The sequence below is a fragment of the Athene cunicularia genome (assembly GCF_003259725.1).
Source record: "Athene cunicularia isolate RWA chromosome Z unlocalized genomic scaffold, athCun1 chrZ_part1, whole genome shotgun sequence".
Classification (NCBI taxonomy): Eukaryota; Metazoa; Chordata; class Aves; order Strigiformes; family Strigidae; genus Athene; species Athene cunicularia.
This window is the reverse complement of record NW_020799142.1, coordinates 4,506,890-4,530,824: the sequence shown is the minus strand read 5'-3', so window position 1 is coordinate 4,530,824 and position 23,935 is coordinate 4,506,890. Positions and strand designations below refer to the sequence as shown.

General features: G+C 36.7%; 1 protein-coding gene across 1 annotated transcript in view; it reads right to left on the bottom strand.

The window, feature by feature from the left end:
• KCNN2 (potassium calcium-activated channel subfamily N member 2) overlaps window positions 1-23,935 on the bottom strand; it is a 70,473-nt gene that overhangs the window by 6,059 nt on the left and 40,479 nt on the right. Inside the window, exons 4-7 of the mRNA XM_026865761.1 lie at window positions 19,448-19,589; window positions 6,337-6,447; window positions 3,684-3,811; window positions 1,469-1,477 (exon numbers count right to left, since the gene is read on the bottom strand). Coding sequence (XP_026721562.1) covers window positions 1,469-1,477; window positions 3,684-3,811; window positions 6,337-6,447; window positions 19,448-19,589 — 390 coding nt within the window. The remainder of the gene's footprint in view (window positions 1-1,468; window positions 1,478-3,683; window positions 3,812-6,336; window positions 6,448-19,447; window positions 19,590-23,935) is intronic.

Below are 23,935 nucleotides of genomic sequence, written 5' to 3'. Positions count from 1 at the left end.
TGATTTTCTTACATAATTTGTGAATGTAAATATGATTATGTTTTAAACATACATGACACATTCCTTTTCAATATGCTATTCAAACTACAGCATTGAAAAACCATGAAAGAAGCAGCAATGGTATCGTTTTCTCCTTGATGCTTACCTATCTGCATTATTATTAGTTATACACATTCTCTGAAAGACATATACATGACTTCCTTATGTGCTCCCTGAAATATAGTCCATGTTTTTCAGACTGTGAGAGAAGCAGTTGGTAGATTGTCACAAATAAGCAATTTCTCCCTTAAGTATGCGTAATTTGTTCAACATTTCCCAGCAGAAACACTTGGAATTTCTGGTGGCTGTTCTAAGCAGGAAGCAGAATTTTTCAAAAACATAGCTGTTTATACACAATGATGTTTGATAAGATACCATACAGTCTACCAGTATGTCATGGGCCAACCAAGCTACCCATCCGGTTAGCTGTCAAATGAAAATAAGTTTGGCAGCATTTTGTGGCAGGTGGGTTGCTAATGCATACTCTGCCTGTTTCTTAGTGATGGTGTTATTTAGAAAGCTGATTTAAAGAAAACCTTCTTAGAGATATTGCAAAATCAGGAAGTTGCTGTTTGTATCTTTAGTTATCGAGCATTTCCTTTCACGTCTAGGCTAACTGACATGAGAAAATAAGTTGTGAAGAGTGAAATGCCTTTTAAAACACATGGAAATAACTCTGTTAAGGTAGAAATCAATTGTTCACATAAAATTGACATTCCAGTGGGTTATTACTGGAACATCATATGCTCTTCTTCCCCTTGGAGGCTTTCTTCAGAGCACAACATAAATGCAGACCGTAGGAATGGTGCTTTCAGAAGTTATGATCTGGAGATATTTTAAAAGGGAAAGTATGGAGGTGTTTCCAAGGTATGGAGTTACATGATTACAGTCTGAAAACAGAATAATTATTCAAAGGTAAGCATGTAATGATCTAACTGGAGAATGATAACCCTGTTGTTTTGGTGAGCATCCCTCAAATAATTCACAGAATATATGTTTTCTGCTTTTCTTAAGATTCATTGACTCATGTGTTTGCCAGTTGGTATTTTTATTTTAAAATTATGAGAAATCCATTGTTATTGTATCAATACAAGTACCAGCTGACACCAACATGGTAATTCCTCATGGTAACCAACACAGTATCTATCATAGACTGTAAAACACATCACTAGGTAATGGCAAGTCTTTAGCTGCAGCAACCGGATTTAAAGAAAACTATCAGACTTTCATTCATAAATTCATCAAGAGAAATTACGAAACATCTTGATTTTATGAACTTCACTTATCACAGCAAAAGATCATGATTCTGGATCGTGTTTCCATGGCAGCAATCAGACCACTGAAGTTCACAAATAAAGACTCTATTTTTTTTGCATGCAGACAGTGGTAAATTCTGCAAATTCAGAAAGGAACAGCTTATATGACTTACTTCCGAGCTCTATTTTCATTTTGTTGAAATAAAAAGACAAAACAAAAGAAAACAAACTGTAAAATATACTAAAACAATGAAATGAGCACAGTGGGCTCAACTGAGCAGGTGGAAAGTCCTAAGGAGTTGCTACTTCTTTCAATCGATAACTACCTGAGGTGGAGTCTAACTCGCATTCGCAATGAAGGAAGATGCAATAGCTTCAAACCTTCCCATTAACTATTATCTGTAGATTTTCTTATTCATAAAATACATAAAATGCCTTTTAATAGTATCATTTAGAGTGATGATTTCACTTTCATCACATTTAATGGGCATGAGAAGCAAGAATGATCCAGACCAGCTGAAGGCAGTTTTATAGCTGTGACTGTGAATTTGAGACTATGATATGCTCTAGTTTCTTGTATAAAACTGGCCCTAAAACTTCTTTTATTTCTGTCTCCACTGAAATGGTTGGAAAGTGAAGGAGGGGGAGGAACGAAAAACCCTCAGAACCCAAAAAGATGAAGAAGAGACATATACTACTATGAGTTATTTGAGAAAAGTTCAAAGATGCAAAACGTGAAAAAATAATTTGCACCCATCCATTCTTTATCATGGCACATTCTTCAGCATATTGAGAAAATTATCCTTTTTTTTTTTTTTTTTTCTTAAATACGAAAGTTTTGTTATGGAATGTAAAGCACTAATAGAGAGGGGAAAATGCATTATTAACATATCTGTTCAAAGTTTTGCTGTCACAGCTTGGAAAAAATTATTGCTACCACATTCTTCACCCCACTTGAATAAAGAATTTTTAAGGCAGGTGCAGAACAACATTTTACACATGGTAAAACTCTTCTGTACTTGAATGATAAATAAAGCTGTAGATAGAGCCTGCTGTGCTTTTTAGATTCTTCTCTGAATGTGAGTGTGCACGCACACACAGACACACACACTCAAAATAAATAGCAAAGTTAAAATGTTAAGGAGTAACATTTGCAATCAAGGTTTCAAGTCCAGCAAAGGATGCATAGGACATGCTATCCTATATCCCAGAGCCCCTGCCACTCTGCCTCCCAATCCTTTAAACCAAGCAGGATGACCAAACTGGGAAAATATACTTTTTATATCCACATATTGTTGTCTTTTTATTCCTTGAAGTATTTCTGCAATAGCACAGTAACATTTAATCCTGCAAGTTTGATAAATATAATAATCAAGGTTTACAGAATAGTTTATACCTTAAGCTTAGCTACCCATTGCTTTAAAACACTGCTATGAAACAGAGAAACAGTAACTGTTTGCTTAAATTTACTAATAGGAAATACCATAAACTGGCCTTTCCTTCCTGCCTTTCCTGCAAGATGACCCATAGGTATTCTCTTCATGATGGTGCTTCCATCACACCTCCTCACAGGTTGGCTCAGACTCAGACACATTACAATGCCATAATACAGCTTAATCCTACTGCTGGTTACAGTTCTCAGGCTTGTTTTAAATCCCTTAAGATTTCGGTAGCAGGGAAGAACTCATCTGAATCATGCCAGAGGTGCTCAAAGGTCACACAACAACTGTTGCCATATATTTGTTGTTGGCATATATTCTGATTTTGTGGAACATCTGTCAGGTGTCATAGCTGACATATCAACATTTGATTTTATGCACTGAGAGTACATTGTGGAGAGAAGCAACTAGTTGCTGTTGGGCTGTACAATGTCACTTGATGCATATACTTTAAATTAAGCAGTATATCCATACTCATAGGGTCTCTCCTATTATATCATTCTGACTTTAAATTATTAAAACTTCTACCACAAATTAAATTTTTTTCTTTTTTTTCTGTCTATGGTAGCTTGTATCTTAGTACCCATAAGTAAATATGTAACAACAGAGGATAGTCTCAGTGGCAAAAGACAAAAAAAGTCTTAGATAAGAAGCACAGGAAAATTCTATAAATATATTAACAAGTTTGATTTACCTCATATTGGATATACACAGCCAGAATACTTTTTTTTTTTTTTTTCTTTTGTAAACAGGTAATACAGTAAAACCTTATATTTGTCTTACTCTTAGAGAAAAATCAATCTCAAGAGCAATGTTCTATGAAGGAGAGGAGTGGGGAAGAAAAGAGAGGAGGCAGGATGGGACACAAGGACTAAGAGTGGCTCTGAGGGAGAGGGAAACTAAGAGAGAAAACCCCTGAAGAGAAAAGTTAAAGCAAAATAGTACTTACTGATGAATAGCTTGCAAGAATTTGCGTTGATGTTTCCTTACTTTCGCATGGTCTACCTTTTTAACCAGCTTTGTGTTTTTATAAATTAACCATGTTTCCCTGAGTACATTGGCGGCTGCGTTTTTCACCTGTTTAATAAAAGAAAAACACCAGGCTGACAAATGTAGCATTATGTCATGTCTTCTCTTTTCTGATATAAACTCCTTCTAGAGCCCTTAAGACCCTGCATAACTGTGGAAAGTGGGTACATACAGAAGCTGCAGCACTGAGGGTAGAAAGCAGTAACGACCAAGGAGATTGCTGAGCAATTTCCATGTCTTGTGATACTGGGATCAACTGTCTTTGCATCAGAGAATAATTTGTCCCTTGTTAAAGAGTTATCACGATTTGGTGTTTATGGCAATATAAATTACAGTGAGAAAATACTAATGCATTATTTCCATGGTAGTTAATAGGATCATAAAATTTTTCTCTTTCTTGTTCTATGAGTAGTACCTCTTAATTCTCTTAGCAATTTAACAGTTTTAAAATTTCTAGAGCTCTTTGAACATACTTTTTTCTTTTTTTTTGTTCACATTTTTATTCTTGTTTCTTCTTTAACATTCTCCAAGGAGACAAAAAAAAAATCTTGTCAATTAATGTGGCCGGTGTTCTGTTTCATAAGTACTTTATTGTGTTTTTTTTTAATGAGGCTTTCCATAAAATGTTAATGTTAAGAGTACCTACAATTCCTTCTTAGGCTCTCAAAAATTTTCAAGAATGCTTGAAAACAACAAAGAATGTCAGTGCAATGTTGATTAATGACAGGATGAGTTGGTTACTTGCAAAGGAAAACTGTTCTTACTATTCATCTTTATTTTCTCTCCCTCCAACTTTATATCATGCCAGTCACTGCAGCATCAGACCTAAATCAATGTCTAGGTAAAGGCATTGCAGGAATGCCATACAGTAGCTCTTCTCAGCAAGATGTCCCAACCTCGTACCTGCAGAAGTGTTGGAGAACCTTGGTCCTGACTTCAGTAGAAGTGCAATCACATTTTAGAGATCTCCTCACAATCTCTACCTAGGCCTTGCACTTCCACAAGGTATCAAGATGTGAGGAAACCTCTCTTGTATTTGTGTAACTGATCTGTGACCTGATGTGAACCTCAGATTTTTCTTCCTGTTTGCTTTTCATGTGCTTTGAGTTTCATGAGTCTGAAGCTACCAAAGCACCAGCAGTATTAGACTAATATTTAGATTTATAAAATAAATAAATAAACTGCATAAATAAATAAACTGAATAAAATAAACTTTAAAAGGCACAGTTGAACACCAGACTCAAAATCTAGCCAGTGTTCACAAAATGTTTTTGTCTCCTCAAAGACATTTTGAGCTCAGCTGTCAGATTACACTAGAAAAGTGTCTGTATTAGGAAGAGACGAATTGTTGCCTGTGGTCTGGTATCAACAAGACCTTAACTGACTATAATAGGAGTGTAAATCAACAAGCTCAGATAAGACACCTCAAGTCAGACACCCTTTATATAAGAACTGCCTTCCCACTCATCTTTAGTCTTTCCCTATCAGGACTGCTTAGGGGAGACACAGGCTGTTAGTGGTAACCAGCACAGAAAAAAGGGAGCCACCACAACCAGAGCAACGTGCTGACATGTCCTGGAAACACAGTGTGTAGAGACATGACATGGGTCTCTGCAGCAGAGGACCTACAGCAGCACAGCACTGCACCGCTGCACGGAGCTGTGCTGAGGCAGCCAACTTCCTTCCAACCTGGAGCAGAGCCCTGGTTTCCAGCTCAGGCGTCGACATCCCATTCCACCACCCATCCGTAAGGACAAGCTCTGCTGAGTTCCTTTTGTGAGTGTAAGGACCTTCCTCTCCATATTGGCTCTTCTCAATAATGAAGATTAAACAAGTTAAGAGGACTGTGTAGCTCCTACTCATTTTCTTGTTCCCTCAACACTGACTTGTTTTACTTCAATAATGGATTTCTACTGCCTTGTTTGTTGCATTCTTTCATTTTCCAAGATGTTATTGTAATTTTTTAAAAATTCTATTTCATAAGAAAAATCTAAAAATCTTTTTTCTGAATTCTAATGATTTCTAGAGGGTTTTTAAAAATAATCTCTTCTAAAAACAATATTATCAACAAACATCTTTAAGTCACTTCAGTACTGTGTGCTGCTAAGCAGACCCTGTGTTGAGTACACAAAGCAATTGGAAAGACTGCCTCACTCACAAACCATGAATACATCTTTTTAAGAACATCCTTTATAGCTTGAAATTCTTGTATGTATCAGTCATTTTGCCTATTTCAGCTACAAAAAATTTATATATTTTTCTCATATACTGCATGAAAGACTTTCAGTTTAATATAATAGTCTAGTTTCACAGTATTTAACTGTTGATTTTACCAATTAACTTTCAGCTGCAAGGACCCCCCATAGAAAAATATTCAAATCCTCAAAATCTGTTGAGAACTTGCAGTTGCCCTCAATTCAGAGAAAAGCTCAAGGCATTCAATTCTTCCTCCTTGCAAAATCACACCCCTGAAAAAATTCCATAGAAGAATGTAGCAGGAGACTATTTAAAACAAATGCAGAAACAAATTAACACACATTTCCTTTTCAGTGTGAATACAAAGGGTGACTTACTCTTTTAGTTAGCTGGGTGTCCATCATGAAATTATGCACATGTTTTTCAGCTTTGGTAAGTTCTAACTTCCTTGCCACCACAGCTACCACCAGTGCAGTGCACCCAGCACCCTGAAAACAATAAAACAAACCCCCAAGATGTTACTTCTGCATTTTGCAGAGGTTTTAGCAGAAGTTTCTCCTTTTGCTGTAGAAGTATGGCAAACATCAGGTGATTCATACCTGGTAAATATAGTGAACACACTACAGCTATTTCAGCTCAGAGTAATAGGAAAAGTCAGTAATTACAGGCTGGTAAACTGTCAAGGCATCAAAATAATTAGTAAGCAGCATCATTTAAAAGTTCTGCTTTTTTTCCTGCAGGGGTTGGAAATTTGAACACATCCCACTTCTAGTGCATAAACAAAGGGGTGATCAAAACAACTTTTAAAACTCAGAATATTATTAAATAAATGCAGAATAACCTGTTCTTAACAACTGTCTCAAGGTCACAGCAATTGCTAAAGAGGAAATAGAATTAGATTAGTATTTAGCATACAAAACCCCCAAAGTTTCTTAGGATTTTCTGTAGGGCCTAATAATAATAATTAATTTAGTATTTAATCACTTTAATATACTTCCCTGTTGTTCTCTGAGTCCTTCAATTATATTTTCCTATGGAAATTCTGCTTATCTTATTACCATTTAAAATAGCACACATACACAACATAATTTCTTCAAAACTTGGATGGAGAAAATATCAATTTTCTAATTTGTGCTGTGTATATGTATGTATATACACATATATACACGGACATGCATGTTTACAACAGGCCAAAGCCTGTAGGTGGCTGTCCCTTTGAGATGACAGTGCCTTTATCACCATGACAAATTTAAATGGTTTGGGGCGAGGGGGTGGGGAGTGGGGGGTGGAAGGAAAGGATGCTAAAATGAGCCAGGTAATGAGAAGCAGTGTCAACTATACACATCTAGAGGTATCATTTACTTTACGCTATTAATAATTCTGCTGCCTTAGTCTTTATTTTAAAGCAAATATTTACAGGTTCTTTTTAAAGAAGTACAAAAATCATATTAAATATACAAGGCTGTTTTTAACTTGCAGGTTCATCCCAATCTGTTACTGCACCTGCATCAGTTACTCTCCAGTATAAAGCAATCTCTTGTTGCACATTGAAACTTACCACATTTTCATCTGCAGAACTTTCTTCCACTCTTTCTGTATTTCTCCCATTAATTTACTTTCTCCCCATTCCCCACCTCTGCAACTGCCTTAATCTCTCCAGAAAATCCAGAAGAAATCTCTGAATCTAGCTTCCAAAATATAAGCTCCAATAATAAACACATAGGGATTGCCAAATAAACTCACTGTAAATCCTTATTCACATAAGTGTCCTCAAAAAAAATGAACCTGCTCTCTCTGCTTACTTACTGACACACCCAATTAATTTTGTGAATGTCTCCAATTAATTAATTCTTCGTTCCCTTGGTAGATTGTTCCAAGAAATACATGTGCTCCCTCAAACACCTAATTCTCTGCAATTAGTTCTCACCTATCAAAGTTTCTATCCCCAATTGCTTTCAACATTTCCTTGAATGAGTCCCTTGTAACTTTGATGCATTTCCTGCTTCTCTCCTGACCTTAATACTAAGCTTCCTAGCTTTGCTGTTCCTTCACGCTCTGTTCTCCAACCTTGTGACAATAGAAATGCATGGAAATTTTCTTTAAGTCTTGCTCTCCTCATGAGATGAGTCAAAATGGGGCTGTAAGTTCCTTTGCTTCTTCAGATCCCACTAAGAGTTAAGAAGAAAGAAGACAGCCAATGCATCTTAAGGCTGAGCACTTCAGAAATGCACCGAGCCTTTTGAGAAGAAGACTAGGCAGGTATTGCTCTACCATATGCCGTACCTCCCCCAAAAATAGACAGCCCTTCTCCGGTCTCCTTTCCTGTGAAGGAGGGCAGGAGAGAAGTGCTAATATGCAGAAGACTTCTCTGTGGGCAAATAAATAAATATGTAACACTATACAATAGCAAGAACATGAAGAGAAAAGCAGATATCTTTTGGCCCAGTATGTTAGGATAACTGGGACCAGATGCTGGTAAAATGTAACTTGAATTCTGCCTACTTACAGCAAGAATGCTAGAACAGAATGAGATTACTAATACAGATGCCACCCGGAAAGATCCCCCTTCATGGCCCTGTTGTGTCCATCCCCCCACCCCCCCAAAAAAAAAAATCCAACAACCAAACCAAACCAAAAAGAACCCACCCCCAAACAACACCAAAACTGGAGGAATAGTAACAGTCAAAAGGAATTTGGTCTGAGTTGAAATTTTTCCAGCCTTTGCAATTAACTCTCATGCTTTTTCAGAGTGGCACAGCAGTTAGAAGGGCCAAACACTGTCAAAACCATTAGCTTTATACCTCACATGAATGATGCTGTCTGCAGCAGCAGATTACTGTCACCAGCAAACTATGACAACCACCTCTAAGGTGTATATGCACTGCTATCTTCCTTATCCCCAGAACAGATTTTAAGGGCACTTAGACCTTCCAGTGTGTAAAAATCTGAGGAGAAAGAGAATGAAATAATATTCATAACATTCCCTCATCAGTCCACTGCAGCTTTAGCTGGAGAGATATATATCTGAAAGCTACCAACTTCCATCCCATTGAGCAGTCCATTTGAAGTGTAGCTAAAGAGACAAAAAAGCAAGTGTCAGATTTCACAGAATTAAAAACTATCAGTTTGTGCCAGTTAGTAAATATTCATAACTATGTATATCAAAACTAAATGGTCTGATGTAAAATTGTTTCACAAGGGAAAAAATAGTCAAAAAAATTAAATTCATGCTGACTATTCATATTTTCAGTAATTTCAGGCAAATTTGAAAAACAGACAATTCTGCATTCACAGTTTCTCAAAACTGCAGTATTCTTTTTCTATGCAGAAAAGTTTTCTGTGTGTTCACATGAAGCATTAAGCAGTTACAAGCTGTGTTGATAATTTGGACACAGCTGTTAAAAACCTGGACACAAATTACTGCAACACATACAGTGTAAGCAATTTAGGCAAGCCAAACACGAAGTCTGTATTGCTTATTTGTTTCATTTAATGGAAACAGGTAATAACAGAATTAACCATTCATTAATTTGATTTCTTTCAAGTACTCTATGATCAAGGGTTTTCCAGCAACCAACAGTTTTAAAAGCTGATCGATCTGAATTTTTCTATTTTTCAGAAAGCCTATACATGCTGAACTAACTTATCTACTAAACCAGGAGAAGTCCTTAAGATTACAGATTTAAGAATGGGCTTCTCTAAAACAAGACCAGGGCTCCACTGAAGAGGTGAGCAATGCCTATTTCCTATTTGCAAGGATCTGAAGATGAAGCACATGAATCTCATCCTCATCCTTATCCCGAATGCACAGTATTTCTTGCATGATATGAAAGGTGCATATTAGCCTTCAGTAAAAGGAAGAAGTCTGAAAACAAATATATGACACATATTCAGTCCTTCAATTTGGCAAAGCAACAAACACTGGACTGCTCAGTGGCATGAGATCTCTGATGGAGATGTAAAACTTTCGTTTGTGAACAGTACAATCTTGACGCATAAGGTTTTACAGTAACTTATACTGGATAGAACTCACATTGACTGTCAATCTGATTAGCTGCTCTTCCGTAGGAAAACATTTTGATGTACCTGCAAACAACTTTAGGGGACACTTCATATATTTAATTCTAAACATACTGCTCCAGTTCAGGACAAAGAATGATGCCTTAAGTTCAAATGCTCATGCAGGTAAGCAATAGTGCATGAAAGCCCTCCTTCAGTACCCTCTCTGATGCTTAGAATTCGAAGTGACTTGCTCTGATAGAAGTGTATGTAGTTATTTGACTCACATATATACTTAGGTTCTTGTTAAACACTAGTAGGCTAAGTATTTTTTCACTTGCTTGGGCCTAAATGACAATCAATGTTCCTTAGAAAAATGAATGGAAGAATGGACTAAGTGGGAAAAAAAAAAAATATGTCAAAAGCCATTGGCTTTTTGACATCAAGTCTATGCTATCTGAAAACAGCAAGAGAAGAAAAGTGAAATTAATTATATTTTAATTTATAATTTAAATTTAGCAACTGAACAAAATGCTTAAACACACCCTTCAGAACGATATTAGTTGGTGTTATCTTTCACTTTACCCTTGAGGCAGCATAAACTGTGACTTTCCCTATCTGTCTGAACAGCCTCTCCTCTTGGCACTTAGTTTTGAACTATTGCAAGCTTCCTTTCATCTGCTTTAACAAAGCAAATTATGCCTTTCTTAGTCATATCAGAGATTTCTGCAATGGTTATTTTCTTAGCCTCTAATTTTTACTATGTTACTCTGCCCTGTGTCCACCTCTTCCCCTCTCTATCACATAGAGAACATTTGCCCTCAGTTGCAATATTTTATGACTGCAAACTCATAGATTTGAGCTCTAATAAGCCCTTTCAGACAACACCCTTTGCATCATCTCTTGACTTAGGTAAAGCTCACTGGAAACATGTACAAATCTAATATATAGTTTCCTTTCAAATTACTCCTCTTGGATATTACTTAGTACAAGACCTGGCAAAACCAGTAAAGATACTCAAGATACTGGTGTGCCAAGATCACTTGTTTTGATCCTACATAATGCCTCCTTGCTCCCCACTCTCTTTGCCATATGGAGATGGTAAACTGTTCAGGAATTTGGACTATGTATTTCTACTGTCTTTATACAGTACTGGTACCACCAGGATCAGGTATTAAGAGTACTGAAGTGCTACAGGGATATAAATAACAATAAATAAAGATGGTAGGTCTGTATTAAGCAATTCTACTGTACACATCATAATACTAGACCTGACTTTGCTTTTCTTCTCCTTCAGATCCTGCTGTGGTTTGATGAGATTATATATCAATATACTTCCTATATACTATACCTGCTGAGATGCCTTCAGCAGCCTAATCTGAGTCCTCTGTCCTCTTTAAATGATGCAGCACATCCTGAGCTTTCTGCTGTTATCATCAGAGCCACAAGACCAAAGCTGACTAACTTGAAGTTACCACAGAGAATAGCAGACTTAGCCATAGCAGCTCGAGGGAAAAAACTGGTCTTGCCCAGAATATCTGATGAGGGTGAGGTTATGAAGTTTGGAACAAGATCATGCTTTCCCTACTGTTTACAAGTACCAAGACTGAGAGTTCACACTGGTGCAACACACAGCGGTTGCAAGACTGCAGGGTTCAGGCTTCAGAAAGGCTAGCGTTTACATCTAGTATTCTGGTAAAGGCCCAGTTTTAGTAATAACCTAAGAGAGGTGCTTGCAACTCCTCAACTAAAGGGTTATCTAAGGGTAAGAATGGTTAACACTGATAAACTGCACTGAAATCAGCATTTGGTCAGCAGAGAAACCCTGTACTCCTCTAAGTAAACACCTCTCGCATTTCCACTTAATTCTTTCTTTGGTAAGGTTCCAAAATACCTTTACAAGACAACAATGAATTGAGCCATTTCTGCAACTGTCTGGAGTCTTATATATGCCTGGAGGGTGAGAAAGGAAGCAATGCTGTGTTTCAATATTTCAGCTGGGAGTCTCCTGGCAGCTTTGGTTTACTGGACTGGAAGCGAAGTACAGTCTTTAGTACTGTAGTTGTCACAAAAACGTCCTGCTATACTTGCCTGTAGCTGAAAGAAGGCAGTTGCCACATTTCTTGCTCGCTTCCCTTGGGATCCACTGGGGGAGAGAGAAGGTCCGCTTTGCAGACATATGGTTCTGGTGGGAAATTTAGCTCTGCACCAGAAAAGGCACAGCATTCCTCCTGCTGCTCTGCATAAAATGAAAATCCTGTAAGAATTTAAACAGGTATTTTTTTCACTTGGCTCTCTAGAAGGTGGATTTACAGGCCCATCAGGGGAGGGGAAAAAAAAAATTTAAAAAAATCTTGCTTGAAGTAAAAAAACCCTCTCCAAAACAAGCAATGCAAAAGTTGAGGGAGGAATCCATCCACAAGACAGACAGGCTAGGGAAATGGTGTTGCATAAATGTATTTTTGCATTTGTCATTGTTCACTAGGAGAGATGAGTAACCTTGCAACACTGAAACAAAATAGGATGAGTAACAGGACAACAACTATGCCATATCAGCCAAAAATGTGATCTAAAATAGTTTTGCATTATTTATACTTTCATATATTCAGTATTTTCCTGTCTACTCTTGTCTTCAGTGGAGCTTGTCTGCCTCACTGCTAGAATGTTATTGCAACCTTTAAACTTCTACTCTATACAACAGCAAATGAGCAGGTTCCTTTACTTATTAGTCCCTAATATTTTTAGCAATGTTGCAAATATTAAAATTATGAAGAGCTTTAAAAGTCATATACAAATATGAAATTGATGAAGTACTCTCAGACACAGTTATGAAGACAATCTCTCTTCCACAGGGGAACCTATAAGTGACAGTAGTGTTAACTCTGAGAAGCCCAAGAATTGATGCAACCTGGTGGCTGGGCTCCTGGGAAACCTTCAGTGGTCGTAACAGCTAAAAATCCCCTGGAGAGCAAGATAATTTCTGCCAATGTGCAAAAAAACTTTTTTGCTGAGCAAAATTTCACTAAACAAGGAGGCTAAACAGTCAGCAAGGCTGATGGGAAACATTACTTCAGTAATTCAGGATGATGGCTACTGATGACATTCTTGTCCAACACCTGTGTTATAAATACAAAACTTTCATGTGAATGCATGTAATAGTATATTAATATTTCTGTATTAAAACTAAAGTTATTGCAGATGAAATTACATGTTTTCAAAACAAAGCAGAAGTTTTGTTCTAAAGTCAGCAGCTCCAGTCATATCTATGTAAACAAAGTTATCATGGGACAATTGCTGTTCATTGCCTTTGAATCTGATGAAATACATCTGTAACTACTAGCTAGATCTAAGCAGGAAAGAGTTCCCCTGTCCTCTTACACTTCAAAATCCTTCCTGTTCTACTGGTACCAACTGAAGAACTTTTCAGGAATTTTATTTCTTTAATTCTCCTAATTCTAAAAGAGGGTTACACCTTCCAGGAGATTCTGTTTACCCAAATGGAGGTAGAGCCTCTCTGTTCTCTCACATTTCAAATTACTGTCTTAACTGCCACTGCTTCAGGGATCACTCTGGACCTTCTCAACTCGATTTTGATAATTCATTTTTCTCTACGTCAGTTAGAAATTTCATCCCAAAAGTCATAGCCATGAAATAATCCCAAATTATGTTTGTTCTTTACAGAAGTTTCCATTTTAACAATATGATGTGCTGAACAACAACAGTAGAGGAGCCAAAGAATTTCTGAGCCTCCCAACTTTTAATAGCTTCAACCCTAATAATTCAATAATAACTGTCTTCTCCATATTACATTTCTGCTCAACACACTGTCCAGTTAGGTTGTTTTATGTGAGAAAGAATAAACACAATCTGTTCTGAATCATGACATCACTTATATTTATTATTTAATTCTCAGAACCAACTGAATTAAATTCTACCATATATCTGAGAAATGGACCCAAGATGCTACCAATTTGCATGAAAAGTTTTCATATTTTCATGTACTCTCAGGGAAGTAAAAAGTGAACTGTGTTCTAGGTTTCTGAAATTCCTCTAGTAGGCTTCTTACCCATAGAACTATTTACCACATTGCTCTGATCTTTACCACCAGATACTAGAAATTATAAAAATATTATAGATTCTTGATCAACGTGTAAAATGTTCTAGGTAAACCTTTAAATATCAATATCTTCTATTATTGTTTTACTGTTATTACAGAAAATTGCTTTGCTTCTATCAATTCAACCATACCTAGCCATCCACAAGGCAGTGTATTAGACTTAATCATATCTTTTCAGCTCTGACTATAATTCCAAGTACATTTCTGTTTCATAAACAATTGTGTTTCTGCAACTCATTACAGAATTAATCAATGTAAATAAAAGCTTTCATAAAAAAATCCCACAATGTTTTAGGCATTATTATACACAATAATTTATTATTTTTTTGTATATTATCCATAAAAAGTTTGTAAAATAATTTCATATTTCATTGCTCAAGTCTGATGTTTACCTTCTTTTCCTCTTTTTTAGGAATCATCCCAGAAGATCTGCATACAATATTTAACTATGCAGTTACAATCTACTTTTCTTCTCTTTTTTTACAATTTAGTAATCATTAAATTTCAAAGATGTTACAGTTCAGATTTTTCTACCATCAAAAATAATACGGTTAGAAACTATAATTACTCTAGGTGACACATTCCTCTTGTAGATAGTCCTCTGTATTTGTTAGTAAGACCAAGCTGAGTCCAACATAAAACTGTATGCACAAACACAATTTAAGCTTAGATGAAGAGTCCCCTATTCTCATAACAGAAACACCTCATCTTCATCACTTTTTTCATGATGCTTAGGAAAGAAATTGTGATTCTTCTGAACTAAATGCAGACTTCCACAAAGATGTTAAAAGCTGCCACATGAGAAGCTCTGAAATCGGATCTGATTAATTTTTGATTCACAATTTAGAACTAATAAAAAACTAGTATCCCTAAGGCCAGATTGTACATGCTGACTACATTGTGACTACTGTAATAAGAATTCTTCACCTACATGAGTGGTGTTCAAATCCTGTAGTTAAAAGATGCTACTTAAAAATTTTCCAAAATATGTTGTCCACATCTACAACGTAAATTGAGAATATTTTCCTGATTTATTTGGTTCTTTCATAGGCTTTACCATCTCTTTGGAGTTCATTTCAGTAACAGAAGAATTTAAGCTTCACTTTTAGCATTAGGAGGCACACTCTGAAATAACAGCTATTTCATTTAAAGCAATCTTCATCCAACCACCAACCAAGAGCCAACCACCCTATGCATCCTGCGACAGGACAATTGCACCTCAGCCATTTTATTGTAGCAACATAGGTTTGACCTACTAGTTCTGCTTCTAACTGTTGGCAGTTAGCTCTGCAGGAAAATTCTGCATCCTTAGCTTTGCATCCCACAATAAATGCACTAGCTCACCAGATAATGCTGGATGTAAAAGGAAGAGAGTCCTTCTAAAACCCTGCAACAAGTCCTTGTATTTGGAGTTGGAAGAATGGATTGCTATTTTATCTTGCACAGGTAGAAAAGCTTACAAAGATCTGTAAAAATTATCCATGTCACAGTCAATAATTATGCATCTTCCGTTATTTTCTCACACTTGCCACCTCCTTTTACTTCTACCAATTTCTACTTCCCTTCTTTAAATTTTTGCTAACTTCATTATACTCCCCATAAAGCAAGGAAAAATGGCAAACCACTCCAAGGCTCTAACTCCAAAAAGCCATTAAGGAAGTCACTTAGCACCAGCACAAACTACTCCACCTGTAACTGAGCTCAGCCTGCTGCCCAGGATCTGAGACATCGGCTTGGGTGTGCACTCATAACCATGGATGGCATCTTCAGTGCAGACAAAACTTCATTGAGCTGCATGGCACAGTGAAGATGCCACAGGTCTCCCCACCTCCTCTATATCCTGTTCAGATAACAGTGACAGCACTCATACTTCTATCCATCCACCACACTCTTGCAGACATACCTAATGTATACAGAGGGCAGAGGACACATTTGGCATCCAACCTACAGTCCACTTGGCCCATAGCCTACTATTGCTGCCTAGTGAAGTTTCATCGGAAAAATACTGACAGTTAATAGAGTTGAGATACCCAGTTCAGTTTCACTTGTTTCTCTGTAAAGCATCCCTGCATTAACCTATGCCACTAACTGTATACACTGTGCCGGTATCTTAATTAAAGTTTCAAATATTTAAGTGCTTCGCAAGATAAAGAAGTAAATTGTTCAATATGATGGTACATATTCTTTCACTATTTGCCTTCTTTCTTCACAAGTTTCATTTTTATTTTCTTAGATTTTACTAATATATTAATCAGACTTCTTTGCTTCTTAAAGATTCTCAAGGCTTTTGTAATATCTGAATATGTGTAAAGATTTTCATATTTTCCAACAATGTACATTTGCAGAATTTAAAAGATGTCACTTGAGCCAATGTCTCAAGATTACTGGAGCTGCAGTTTCAACAGCCAGCACAACTTGATGCCATCAGCAGACTGCATAAAGTCTATTTCCCAGGCTGGAGCACAATGCAGGGTTCAGCCTGAACAGTCTTATTTCCATCACACGGAAAGCAATTCCTGACGCATAAGTCGGAGGACAGCCAGGGCACCTGGGCTCTCCCTTGACTGGGGTCAAGACACTGAACTAGCCCTCCACAGGCCACCAGTTTTGCAAAGCCAATATTAACTATTCAGTGGGTTGTGTAACTACTCTTGTATTCACAAGTATTTCTATTTATTCTCCCTTTCACCCTTTTTACAGGGACCTTATACAAAACCAAAAACTAAGTGGTATTTGATATTGATCACACTAATCCAGCAATGTATTTGCTACTTCAGATGGGAGGGAATTAAATTTTCCCCCTTAAAATCACATACTGAGTGTCATTTTATTTGTTACATTTATTCAACAATTATCCTGGTGTATCTTTTTATTAGACCATCAGCCATTCCTGTTGAAATAAAAATCAGTGTCTGTTCTTTTAGGATCTTACCTTTTCCACAACAAACATTAATTAGTTATTGTACAAGTTTCAGAAGAGTAGCTGGTTTTAAAGAATTATATTCAAGACCTATAAGCTTTTTAGTATTGCAGGTTAGGCTAGAAGATAGATCATTATTATGTTCAATGTTTCATACTTCATATGTCTCAGATCTTTTATTAAAAAAAGAAAAAAAAAAGAAGAGTAATTTCAACATCTGACTTTCTCCCATTGTTCCATAATTTTGTTCTCAGAGATGACATTTGCCAAAGCCATACTGCAAGATGTCCTTAAAAACATAATTAGGAGTCAGGCTTTCAGTACCTGTCATCACACATTAGCTACCTGGCTCAATTTTTTGGTTAAGAATGCTTTCTGTCTCTGGAGGTATTTATCCCAAACTCATTACCATGAGATTCTGATTGGAGCCTTTGTGCTTCTGAAGCAGCTGAAGTACTTTTAATCATAAAAACCAATAAAAGACATGAAGGTGAGTCTCACCCAACATTTTACAACTCTAATTTTCAATGGAATCTTTTTTCACTTGTGAAAAAGTAAAGCCATGTGTGAAAATGGTATGTATTCATCAGTACTTTAGTTTTTCACTAAAGCAACGGAAGTAACTGCCATAAATAATTTTACATCTGACTCCAAATGGCGCTGTCATAAGCAAAATGACAAATACATTTTAGAATTTCAGCTTCTGTGTGGTTCATTCACAGGCATATAGAATAACAGTTGCAATAATCAGGAGTCTCTTTTTTCTGATTTTATTTTTACTTTTTTTTCATCATAATAAAATCATAAGTCTACCCACAGCTATTCAAAGTAACAGTCCAGATGCTGCTATTATTTGCACTAGCGTAAACGTAATAGCAGTGTGAAACCCATAGATGATTAGTATCAACACTACTACTAATGCACTTCTACAGGGCTTTGAAAGTCCTAGATTTCTGTTACTGTAAGGTTTTTTTCAAAACGAAATGCTGAAAAGTGCTGAACAACTTGAGTGAATAAATGGATTTGATACCTGCATCTTCAGGTATTTGCTTCTTCTTTCTAAACTGTGCCTGGGAAGAAGGAAAGCTTTATAACAGGGTTCTGACCCCATTCTGTACACCTCTGTGGCAATATATACTGCTTGTGCTCCTTACTCCCTAATGAATTTGTGACCACGTTTTATTCTCTCTGACACCAAAATCCAGCTCACAAAGAGGAGCAAGGCAAATACCCCAGAAGATGGCAGATTTGAGCTTAGCCAACAGCCTTCACAAAAGCCTTCTGAGTCATTCCTCTGCTTTCAGCTTGTACCCTTCCAACTACATTGCACACTCTGTATTTAAGGCGATAAGCATTTGCCACCATGAGCAAAATATACTGGAAGTTTTTCTCAATGAAGGTCAATGACCTGAAACCTGATAGATGGAATTCTTAATTTTGGATTTTTCATTTGGAAAAAATTCCTAATCATTACAAAAATGCATTGATTGATTCTACTCTTTGGACACAAAATACATAAAAATTATACAAAAACACCTGTTCAAAAGGGGCAACTATTTGCTACCACTGGTTTTCAATCATAATCCCAATATGCCTGTTTTAACAGAGGTAGATATTGGAGCTGCATTACTTACAAACAATGGCCAAAATTCAGAAACTCATATGTATCTTACTGTTATATACAGTATATATGATGCTCATTCTGCCCTTCTCATTCAGAGGAACATTTAAACAGGAGTTGATACAAATAAAAGTGGCAGAGTTCGGAGCTTTTTTACTTCTAATTTACTGTAGATATACATACATTTCCCAGATATTATAATACATTGCTTTACTCCCTGCCTAACTTTGACCAAATGGTGCAATACAGAAAAATTAAAACCAGACATGAAGTACAGTTAATAAATATATGCTTAATACACATGGAGTAACAATTGCTGCATTGTATCAATGGCAACAAAAACTCTTACAGTGAAAACTACACTACTTAAATCCACTTAAAACAATGGAATGCTATGGATAGTATATTATTAGACTTACAAAAAATGGAGTAGAAAACTATGTTCAAGCAAAACGTTTTGGAAGATTAGACACCATAATGTTTCTTTGTTTCTCAGTAACTTAATTTTAAGCAACGAAAGTTAGAACTGAAGATTCATTATTAGTACTGGTCCAATTACACATGTCCAAAGATAATTGAGATGATGTGATACCTTAACATGTGATGAAAGACTTCACTGAGATTTTGAAGATGTGAATTATGTCAGGGTGGAATTTGTTTCTCTGTATTTCATTACACAGCTGCTAAATTTTACCTAAAGTAGAAAACCCTTCATTCCATTACCATGTGAATGGTATAAGTATATATACTCTACAAGCCAGCAAATAATTTCTGAGATTAATTGCAGCAAACTTAATCTCATCTCCAGTGAATAAATTCAGAAACACTCACCATGATTCCAGTGAGTAAACAGACTCCTTTCCCACAGTATGTATTTGGTACCATGTCACCATATCCAATAGATAGAAAAGTTATTGAAATCAACCACATTGCTCCAAGGAAGTTGCTAGTAACATCCTGTTGATCATGGTACCTGAAAAGAAAAACAGTTTCATTATCATGTAAACTTCTGTTAAACTCTTGTGCTGTCAGAAAGAAATAGCATTAACAGGTCATCCAATCGCTCTTGTATTCTACAATTATTTCCTTCTTAAAATAAGCTATAAGGAGTTAAATAAAAAAATACAATTACATCAGCAGTAAAGAAACAGAAGATACAATAGCACCAGTAGTAGAGATACTCAGGATAGTTTACAATTCAGTATTCTGTTATTATTACGAAAATGGCAGAAACCTCTTGTTTTTTAATAGAATCTCATGAGGGGTAAAAGTCCTGCTAATCCTTTGCAGTGGCATAAGACATAAGTCTACTATAGTTGCTGCAGTTTGAGACAAATATGAAAGTCAGGAAAGGATGTGTGGGCAAGCAGACAGCAGAGCGTATATCCATCTCTTTGGCCTAAATACAAGTCTGTGATTGGAAATCTAATAATGAACTATCATGTAAGTACTGACTTAACCTAAGATCTTCCCTTTCCTTCAACATTTCAAGATAAATAGAAAAGTACGCCATTGCACTTTTCATCATCTAAAGACCTCTACATTAAATATAGCAAAACCTCCCTTTTGTGTTAAGTCAGATATTACGTGTAATTTCCTGATGTGCCATTTGTGGTCTTAGTCTTAAAATTCTAGTGGAATATGTTTCTTTTCTCCTTTGAAGAAAACAGTTCAGATGAATAATCTAGTCTTCACATGCCATACACACCTAATTAACTGGGAAGCCATAAGGACACATTTTAGGGCTAAAACCTGCTGTCACCACTCATTCTGTGGAGGAAAAATGCCTAACAGCCTAATGTAAGTGGAATTTCACTCCCTGGATGGAATAGCTCTGCAACAGCCTGTCTGTGGCAGCCACTGCAGCCTCAGAGTTGCAACAATAACCCCTGTAACTGCCGTGAAGCCTCGGGTTAGCTATCTATGCTGTTGTATCCTCAAGGGTGAAAGGGAATCAAAGACATCAAACAAATGAATTTCTGACAATTATTAAGACTAAACTGTGATGTGATGTGATGCATGAAAGCTTTGCTTGTGCTTTGCTTCGTTTGTTTCAAAGTTTTGCTTGTGTTTTTGCTTCATTTGTTTCTCAAGGATTTCTGACTCCTCAACTGTTTCCTTAGGTCTCTTTGTCTGTTTAGGTAAGATTGAAATGCTCATTAGGCTGCCCACATAAATCACTGATACCAGACTCAAGGCCTTCAGTGGACACTTGGGCAACTCCTAGAATGAGATAAGGGGGGGGTCTAACAAAGCGACACAGAGACACTATTATAGGGAAACTAATTTTGCTGATTTAGGAGGGAAACACCTGGACTTTACTTCACAGTACATGCTCTGGAAAGAGGGTCAACTAGCGAACACTGTGAAGAAGACTACTTACATCTTCCCTCGACCACCAAAGACCCTCACTCTATTTCTACTATACATGCTCGGACTATGTAAATGAATTCTGTGAACTCATTATCATAAGACACCCCTTTCTGAGAAATCTCATGAATATGCACATAAACTGATGTCCTTTGGGAGCCCTTATGGTGGAGAATCTCCAGGGTGACCCCAGTGCTGCCAATAAAAGAATGCCTGCTTAACAGTTATATTGGATTTTGACTGTTAATTTCTTTGTTTCAAGGGTATTATTTTAGCCAGTTCCTAAATCCATGTCTCACAGTGGGTCACTGAGGGCCATCAGAGAATTGTTTCATAAATCCCTAAGCAACCTGCTTTCTACAACTGAAATAATTACTTTAGTTCTCTCCCTTCTGGACCATCATCTCCATGACAGAGCAGAAATGCAGAGTGAGCACAAAGACACTCTCAGGAAATTCCCTATTCTCCCATATCCAAGATATTCTCTATAAATACCTGCAAAATACCTTCTTCAAAGTCCTGCCCTGTGTCCTGATGGTTATAACAATCTAAAAACTCTGACTCCTAGAGATAACAGCAATCACTCCAAACAAGTCTGTTCCACATTTTGCCTGTAGTCTTCTCTCTCCTGGTGTCAGGTTGTCTTTCTCATACACTTTATACAAGTTTTCCAAAGTTTTCTGTTCTGCACCTAGAACAATGCAGTAACAGCACACACGTGGAACTCGTAAGGATGACAGTCACACAAATAAGATAACCACAACAGCAACAACAGTAGTAAAAAAACGACAGCAAACTTGACTTGCTCATGTCTGCACAACAAGAGATCTGCCATTGTATTTTTTCAAGACTGCACTAAATGTTATGGATTTCAGTATCCACTTAACAAACTTATCGAAGAACAGCTGTGAAATATATGGATGCAGTGAAAAAGAAATGTTCATCCTGTCCAGGAGGCAAGAAGAAAGCCTATGTATCGTTCAAGTCCCTACAGAGTATCATGTAAGTGATATGACACAGGCTTTAGAGGAGCTTCACATAAAGGCTCTAAAGCCACAACACATATTCTAAGGCTAGCAACTCTGATAAATACCAATAAATGGTTACATAAATATTTATAATACATTTCTTTAATGCCCCTCTTGGGGCTGTGAACCTGGTCATTTCCATATTCAGACAGAAAACAGTTTTCCTATGAAGATGAAAATGTAATGCAGCGCTTTTGATTTTTTTTCTACATTTTGTCCTACTTACATGCTTACAAAATTTCAGGCCTAAGTGATGATAATTATTGAAATCTTGATATGACTGAAAACAAAACATTCACATACAACTCAGTAAGTTCCTGAAATAAATACCAGTTTCACTTGAATGCAAAAATCACTCACTTAAGCCTTGATGAATACAGAGAAAAGATGATGGAGTTTATCCATTTACCCTCCTTTACCCATGCCAGAAAACACACAAGCCAATCTACATATAGATCACGTAACAAAGGTAACATAAATTTTAAAAAGCATAACAGTAGTTTTTCAAGTATCACTGGAGACATGGATCTTAATTAGTAAGGTCCCCTAGATTAAATATTCATTAAAGCCATCGGCATTCATATTTAGTAGCACACTTCAGGGACCTGTTCGATCTTTTTATATTGTTAGCTCAGCACTCCTGGACTTCTACTCTGAACATTTCACCTGGTTGTGATTTTAAGGTTATAGTTCAGCAATCAAATGGTGCACACTTAATTTAAAAATCATCATCGATACTTACAACTTTGTTGTGACTAAGAAACAAAGGTTACTTTGTACCTTCTCTATGGACTCAACTGCTCAAGAATGGCAAAGCATGCAAATTACAACCTAATTTTATCTATAAATAAAACCAAAAGACCTTTTATTTCACAGCTGTGCAGGTCAAGATGAAGCAGTGACTTCTCAAGTTAAAAATCTGTAAGTAAAATAGACACAATCTAAAAGGGGGGAGGGGGAGCTGTGTGTGGGTGTGATGTTTCTGTCTTGAAAATCCCATCATTTCTATGCCAGATTTATAGGAAGGTGGATGGGTTTTGTCTTGTTCTTTTGCAACCTCACTCATGAATCTCTGTCATAAGTAATTCCTGGTACATGCCTACACCCTTCTGATCATAAGATTATACTTGCGCTGGCATATACTTCCAAGTGCTCTGATACGTCATTAGCCACCACCATTACTTGGGATTCAAGCCTGAACAAGCAAAGCCAGGGGAGTCTTTGGCTACCCTACATCCACAATCAGGTAGCAAATTATTACATCTATATCAAAACAGGGTAAGCAATTCTTAAAAAAAGAAAGAATTGCGATGTCTTTTTTGTACAGCCATGGGAATGGCTGAAAGTGAGCACTGAAGATATTTAAATTGCTTTGTTTTGAGGAGAGGTAAAGAAATCTACTCATTACCTTTTCACTTGCTGTCCTATTTATCATAGGCCTAAAAACTGAACTTCTCCATTTATGTAAGGAACAGTAAAATGAACACAGCATAAGTTAAACTTCCCATGTTTTTCCATTAGTGCACCTATTTAGAAGACCTGAGAAGAGTCACTCCCATCAATGTATTTTTCACTTTGCTTTTGAGACTACCCCAGCAGAGCGAATTGCAATGGACATTATAGTGAGATAAGCCATCCACATGAACATCTGGAGCAGAGATGTCTCGCTCAATGTCAGTTGTCATCAGCCACTACAAATATCTTCTCATTCCAGTGGGACTGTGAAAGACAGCTTGGATATAACACACTCCAGAACTCAACTGCAGTTTTCCTAAACTATCCATTCACTCTCCGAGAGCCCTGAAATCTGACAGGAAAACATTGCCCTATGAACAGCTTGGAAACCCAAAGCTCAGGAAGAAAAGAAAAATAAACTAAAGATTTCATTTCAGTAACAAGTTCCACACAAAGCAAAATACAG